At 39.8% G+C, this 7,817-nt stretch overlaps 1 protein-coding gene across 1 annotated transcript; it reads left to right on the forward strand.

The window, feature by feature from the left end:
* Positions 1–853: 853 nt before the first annotated feature.
* Positions 854–5,767, forward strand: LOC119732768. The gene is made up of 6 exons (XM_038206376.1): positions 854–1,195; positions 2,089–2,188; positions 2,863–3,092; positions 3,598–3,648; positions 4,423–4,652; positions 5,336–5,767. Exons 1-6 carry the CDS (start codon positions 1,000–1,002, stop codon positions 5,537–5,539), a joined length of 1,011 nt encoding a protein of 336 aa, XP_038062304.1. The 5' UTR covers positions 854–999; the 3' UTR covers positions 5,540–5,767.
* Positions 5,768–7,817: the final 2,050 nt, after the last annotated feature.

Here is a 7,817-nt window from a genome sequence, read left to right on the forward strand (position 1 = left end):
AATCACACATATTCATGTCTATTGCCCCTATGAAAGTTATCTGCACATAATAATGCACCAGTTTAACATATTGAGACAATGAAACAATATCGAGAAGCAGTTGTAAAATGGACACATTTGAGGAGAGAAAGTCTCACCTGCGACAGCAAGAAGCACGCACGGCAAGAGGCCGCAACGACGTGCCTGGGTGAATCGGCCCGAAACGTAATTATTCCGCCATTCACAAAATATCCGTCGCCTATCGACTTTATCTCTCAGGTACTACCAATAAACACAAGTGTGTCTTTTGAATGATATAAACAAGCTTCTCGACAAAGTTTGTCCCTGGGAAGAATCCAATAATGCATTCTTAACCAATAACTTGGAACTAACTAGTGAGGCGTAGATATACGACCCCAGATAGGTGTCACAAATAACCTTGCCAGTCCCACTAATTAACCGGCTGACCTTGGGTGTGCTATTATAAAATGTCGTGCCCCTACATTACAAATTCAAACTGAATTTCAGTATTAAAACCAAATGCTACAAGTAGTACAAATTATTTAATTTTTTATTTTTATTTTTTTTCAAGAGCAAACATTTTGGAGCTTTGTTGGCCTTGGAGCAATGACTTAAACATATTTAAATCATTCTTCAAATTAGTCAAAGTCTGAGCTATAAATTTTGAGTGAAAATCTTTTTAAAATAGTGCATCTTGGTCTCTTCAAATTTTTTTTCACTCTGACGTGAATTCTCTTTTGTATTTTTTGGGGGCGGGGGTAATGTGCTCATTTGGTTTATGTGCAACAGTGTGCCAGTTTTCTTTGATTTCAAATGACAAATCATCAATGATTTAATCTTTTGTTTTAACTCTGTAAAACAAGGAAGAGGGTAGGGGGGACACCACCAAATGTACATTTCAAAGAATATATGACATTGATTATCCTTGACTAATTAATCAAGAAGCACCAGATTATTAACCTGTAAACATAAAATTGTTATTTCGTCCATTGAATAGATATGTTCATCGTAGTTGTTTTCCCTGAAACTGAAGAGGTGGAACTCATTCCAGATAATTGGCTTCTTAAATCTCAAAACAAAGCACTATGGCCCCCATTTCGGTCGCTTGCAGCAATTTCGAAAGCAGTGAGGGATAAGCTGAAGCCAGACTTAATGACTTGGGAGAGTTTCCGCATTAGAGTGCTGTATCGCTGTGGTAAGTTCATGCTATTTATTTATTTATTTATTTCTTATTTTGACTGGGTTGGCTTCCCATTCAGTGGAATCCACTGATCTCCCATGGGTCCCAGTAAAGAGAAGATAATGTGAAGAAATTACAGTTTAGATGTGGGAGGAAAAGCCCAGAAGAGTATTCTGAGGAAAACCCACGGAATCAGGTAGGGACTGAAAACCCAATCCACGTATTGACCCAGGCAGGATTCTAAACCCGGGTCACAGCGGTGGAAGCGAGGAAAGTACCGCTACGCCAACCTGACTGCTAGACAGGCTGACCTTTTAACTAACAATTACAAATTGTTTGGAACTTTTATGACTAGTCTTCCAATGAGTGGTCGATCCCTTGATATGTAGAATAGCAGTTAAATATATGTCCATTACACAAGGCTTTGCCTTGCCCGCTACGTGGGGGAGGTGCCTTTACCGGTTGTTGCAGGCGGTAGGCTTTGCCAATACTAGGGTCGAGATCGATCAAGGCAGCTTTTCTGCCTGTCGCCCGCTCCATGGTTGCCTCAGCAACTCATGAACAACTTGTTAGCACACCCACTCACATACCCAAGTGTGGACCCACTATTGTCCCTTAACTCCTCATTCCCTCATTGGTTTTGTACATGTATATGCATTTCAATCATGGACGTTTGGTCAATCGTGGACCGTTTGTTTATGCCCTAACCCTATTGTCCGTATAGTCCAAGCTTGGCGTGGTATTTACACGTTACACCCAATCGTGAATATCTATACGGACGAGGACAATGCATGCTTTTTGTGTGTGTCCCTTGTCCCTGTAATCACCTATGGATTAAGCACTAATCACACAATTATTTTTTTGTGCATGATGCCAAACTGATATGTGTGTTTTTCCTTTTTCATCAGAGACTTACGAAGAAGGGCATCGTAAAGCTAAGTTGGCAGAGGAGACTTCAGACCTACAAACAGCAGAAGAACTTGAGGACGGTCAAAAGAAGACTAGAAAGTAAGCATTTCCACAGATACATTTGTTGAAAAATGCCAAGCAGTTAAGCTAGGCAAAATCAATGGGATACCCCTAGCATTGCTTCAAGCTATTGGCCCAAGTTCATCATTCTCCATCAAAATATAGTCACGCCAGGCCTTTTGGACCAATTAAGTCCCCCAAAATCCACCAAAATGGAGGGGGGGGGGGTGGAGTTTGATGAAGTTGGGGTGGTCAGGGTTAATCTCAATCATTGTAAATGACAAGTTTTAAGTTGACTTATCTATATTGGGCAGTTTGCACCATCATTATTTACATTAATTGTGCTCTTAAAACAAGAAACTGGTAATTTGCTTACTTGGCCTTAGAGGACTTTTTTTTCTTTTAAGTGTTAAAATCATGACTCAATCTATGATTGACACGACGCACATGCGCGCAGGGTTGTTACTATATTCATTGGCTCAGCTAGTTCACATGATATTTGAGCACATTCAAAACATGACTCTGCAACTTTTTGAATGAAATCAAGATCCTACCGGTAGCATATTTTGTTCTTAATTGGAATATCACTTAGTTAAAAATTCCTTGTGTTATTTGTAAAGCAGCCGTCCCGAAATTTTGAGCTTCAAACACAAAAAAGGCACAACTGACAAATGATCGATCTACCCTATCTTTAATGTTGTTTAAACCACTAGACGCCGCAGGCCAGTTCAGTGGACATCAAGTGATGAAGACAGCGATGGAGACAGCATCAAACAAATTCCGTCTTCAGCTGCGAAGGCAGCAAGACCTCTACCACCACCAAGACCCACGCCACCACCAAGACCTCAGCCACCATCCGTTCCTACCCCTCCCAGTTCACTCGTTCACTCTTCTGGTGACAGGCAGCAGCAGAGGCAGCAGCAGGACCCCCTAATGACCACAGGTATGAAGCCCTAAAACAGTTCAACTGGTTAACCCTCAGAAAAGTGAGCTGTTTCGTTGCCATTAATTGCAAGTCAAGCTGTAGTGTGTAAAAGCACTCATTTTGTGTTGGCAGTTTTATTTGTGTCTCCTGTTCATGCAGTCTCAACACCAGGGGCATAAAGCAACCGGGAAAGAGGGAGCATAATTAGCAAACAGTCCCCTAGTTACCCAAGCCCTGGGCTTCCCACTGGATAATCTGTGAGTCCTATAAGTGACCAAGGTTAACAGGCGTAACAGAAATCCCCCCCCCCACGCAACAGCAAGGAAATGACCATTATTCCGATATATTTTTTTGGATGTTGATCTCTCCCGTTTTAGTTATTCAATCTTCTCACCTCCTAGCTGAATTCCTGATTCTCACTCCTTAAAAAAAAACTCCTTTTCAAGTTCTCATTTCGACCTCCCACATTTTAATTGGTTTGTTCTATTAAAATAATGTCTTTATGAATAAATACTTTACACAGGTGCATCTAGAAGATCAAGTGGAGCAAGTGAAATTGGTGCAACTGTCACTCGTAAGTGCATTTCCCCTCATGTCTATAAAACTCCTGCTAGTGTAAGTACATACTTGTAGTTAATACATACATCAATGCATATGCAAGGCATGCATCTGTGAAGCATACCAGTTCCCAAAGAATCAATTTAAAATTGCAATGGCAATGAAAAAGTCAAAGAAGGGGGTGGCCCCCCTCCCCTCCCCTCCCCTCCCCCCCCCCCCCCCAAGTGCGTCCAGCTGTCCAGCTGCCCCCAAAATAAAATTATAATCAAATATTTTGCTTACTGCGAGGCAATTGTGCTTGTAAGATATCCTTTTTAATAATTATACCCCAAAAAATGAATGTACGTAGATCACAATATTTTTACCATGCTACAGCCTTATGAAATGTGCATAAATTAGTAGGAAAAAAAGCAGTGTCGAAGACCAGCCCCCCCCCCTTCCCACACACACCAACGTTTGTTTATGGTGTAAATCGAACATTTTCTTCTGTTCCTCTTCCCTTATTTTCCTTTGTTAGTAACCTAACTTTTTCAAACAGCTGTCATTGGTTTTGTACACGTTTTCTAATCGAGGTCGTTCTCGATTTGGTCCCTGTCCTCGATTTACACCATAAACAAACTCACACACACTCTCCTACAAAAAAATCCTGGCTTTGCCACTGTCTGTAGTTTTTGGTTTGCTGATATAATATTCAAAAGTGAAGATAAGTCAGCTAAGTTCCCTTTGACACAAAGGTTGCTTAATTGCCCATCCCTTAATTATTACGTATATCTTTTTATCTCTGTTGTAGCCCGGGCGATTTTGAAAGCAGTTTGTGAGGTCCAAGTAATGGCCAAGACTTTCTTGGAACAACAGGAATTGCAAAACAAACTTCTACACCAAATTTTGCGTAAGATTGGGGACACTTCCACAGCTGAGGACTTTACCCTGCCAGAAAACCTTCAACTGCCTCTGGGGAGCATCATTGAAGTGGAAAACATTGAAGAACAGCTGCAACAGCCTGACTTCAAGGCATCCCTGGTTTGTCTTTAATTTTTTTTGTATTTGATTTGAAGACATTAGCAGTGTTGTAACCAAGTCATTTCTTTTTTAAGTCGAGTCTCAAGTCAAAGAAATAGCAACTTGAGTTTGACTTGAGTCCTTGTCAGCTACTTAAGTCGCAACGACAGTATGACTTTATATTCAGAAACTGAAATAAGCAGGAAGGTCTGGAATATCTAATTAACCCCTAATTAATACAAATCTCATTGTTATTGGACAAAGGTGCTATATGCTGTACCCAGACAATTGTTGTAGTGTTTGGCATTTTTCTTACAGCAGTTTAAAAGTAATGAAAATTACCTCTAATTAGAAATATTCCCCTTAGCTAATTTTAAGGTCCATGGTTATAACCGGCTATACTAAGATTTATCCACTTCAATATTATTCATAAATATCTTTCCAGACAAGAATGTATGTGCAAGAGCAAAAAAGCCTTAAATAACATAGTTGCATTATGTTTCTTTGATTGGGAAAAAAAATTCTGAATTTGGCCACACATTTGTACATGTAGTTGACAATGGCATAGACAGGATTTCACAGTCTCTAATTAGTAAATTACTCACTTTTTAGTGTACCATCGTGGTAACTCACTAGCTTTTAAGTCATGTACATCTTAATTCATGTTTTCAAAACCATCTCCTCACTTTAATCAATTGACACAGGGGAACTACCTGTCAAAGATAGGTGGCAGCGATTTGAAGGAAGTTGCTAGACGTATCATGACAAACGTTTTCAGCCACGAGGTCGCTTTGAAGTTCAACTGGGCGGGGAAGGTGGGATGGAAGGGTAATGGCGAGGTGAAAAGAGCTTTCAACAACCTGGCATTGTGTGCGTCTATTACAAGTAAGTACTATACTTGTTTATAAATAAACATATATTTTACAAGGTGACCCAGCCATATCAGGTTTATGTCTGTTGTAAAGCAAGGGAAGAATATCCGTGTACTGCACGAAAGGCTCTGCACATGGCTGGCTGTAATGAGTAGAAATATCCAATATCTGCGAAATATGAAATTGCTTCAAATCTCTGTTAAACCCAACCGTGAGAAAGAGAAATGAACAAATTTAACATAATATAATGGTCAACACATAACTGTTGGGACTCATGCATTATCAGAGGTGAATCAAATATATATTAATTTCTGAGCACTTAAACTTACAGGTTGGGGTTCTTTCTGTGAGGCTCAAAGTGGGATGGTGCATAGTGTCCTCTTCTTTAAAAATCCTACTTCCCAAATTATGCTTTAATATATGCTTGTCCCAATCAACCTATCCCCCCCCCACTACCAAAAACCTCCCCAAACCAAAAAGATCGAACCAAACCAAAGCAACAGCATGCATTCATGTCACTGTCGTTCCAAAAGGTTTTATAAGGCAGCATGATGTGAAATGATAAATATAGACCATAGAGCTATATTAAATTACTAGAGCGCTCGACTCTTGTACAAAGTGATGCCTGCTGGGCGCATCCATGTTTGTGCACAAACCTATGGGGAAGCTCAAATTTTTGCACAGCTTTTTTACGGCTATTTGCATATCTGCGTTTGTATTCTATACAGGTGTGTTATCGAAGCTGGCGCCCAAAACTGCAAGCATGATCAGCAAATGAGCATTTCATTTTGTTCTACGCAAGCAGCGCAATACGTGCGCATCTCTGCTGCAGATGATAATTAGGCCAAAAAAAAAAAAAAATAAGTCGGTCTCTGTTCAAGGCGCGCGTCGATTTTAATCATGCGCGTCAACTTTGTTTTTCTTCAAATTGTCCACGGTAGCTACAGCAGCGCCCTCTATTGCCGCACCTCCTCAAATTTTTGTACCAAGGAATGGGGAAATTGCACCAAGGCAAATGATGGAGGGCACCAAGGCAAATTATGGAGGTCCCCAATGTATATGAGGACACAACAAAAGCAAAATAGTACCCACCTTGTCTGTACAATCCAAGCTTCCACACAAAAAAAGCCCCCCAATTTTTTTTTTTGGCCTTACCATGATTTTTGTTAAAAACCGTTGTGACATGCTTTTAAAGTTGTTTGCGTACGTGCTACTTGCGTGTTGCAAGTAGAGTACACTTTCAAAATTCAATCTATCTTGCTTTACAAACACGCACATGAATTCAAAATGTCTGCGCCCAGGACGGCTTCAAAGCATCTCCACGCACAAGATTGAAGAGTTAGCGCTCTAGTAATATAGCTCTATGATGTAGACATACAAGTTGAAACTTTTGACATCCGTCACGTTTTGCTGTAATGTTGATTTAAATTTTGTTTCTTGTTATATCCATTCCTTTCAGAATCTGCAATGAAGAGTGTGAAAAACGCTTCCCAAAAAGATGTCCACAAGGAGGTCATGCTCTGGCTGAGGGGTGCCAGTGACCGAAACGGTGGGAGGAAGAGACGGGAAAGGGAAAATTAACAGGCTAGGTTTCGATTAGTATTGCATTGTTGTTTGCATGAAAAGCAAATGGTTGCCTCTTAAATGTAAATTTGTGTTTATTGCCAGTTTATTGCCGCATTGCAAGTTTATCTCCCAAAGTTATTCACTTTAGAATGGAACATTAACCTTAAAAACCCATTGGTTGTTAAATCATTTCTTTTAAATTTGGAATTATTTGCAGCCTGACAAATCAGGTCCACGTGCACAGACTATTTAATTGAGACCTTTTTCAGGGACAAATGCAGCATTTTATTTTCGTTGAAACAAAAATTCAAAATGAAAATTCGATAGGAGACCCAAAAATGTATTAAGCACATGGGACAGATGCAGGATTTTATTTTCGTTGAAACAAAAATTCAAAATGAAAATGCGATAGGAGACCAAAAAAGATGTTTTAAGCACGGGTCGCACATCTTTAATGTCATGAATATTTAAGATATAGGCATCCTTAACATGTTAATTTAAAGTTTTGTCTTTTTTGCAACTGGTTTGCTGTGTTTTAAAAAAAAAAGAGAACGGTTGTCAAGTCAGTCACAATTTCTTAAGTCACCACAAGTCACAAAGAGTTAAGTTGTTTTTGTCCCATTTGGTGATATGTATGTGGCCTATTTTTGAGTAGTTTAATAAGGGTGTAGGTGGGGCCAGCTTGGTCAAAATGGTCTTTCCCCCCCCCCCCCCAAAAAAAAATAATAATAATAATAAACTGTTGAGT

This window comes from Patiria miniata, unplaced genomic scaffold (assembly GCF_015706575.1).
Source record: "Patiria miniata isolate m_02_andy unplaced genomic scaffold, ASM1570657v1 HiC_scaffold_25, whole genome shotgun sequence".
Taxonomy (NCBI): domain Eukaryota; kingdom Metazoa; phylum Echinodermata; class Asteroidea; order Valvatida; family Asterinidae; genus Patiria; species Patiria miniata.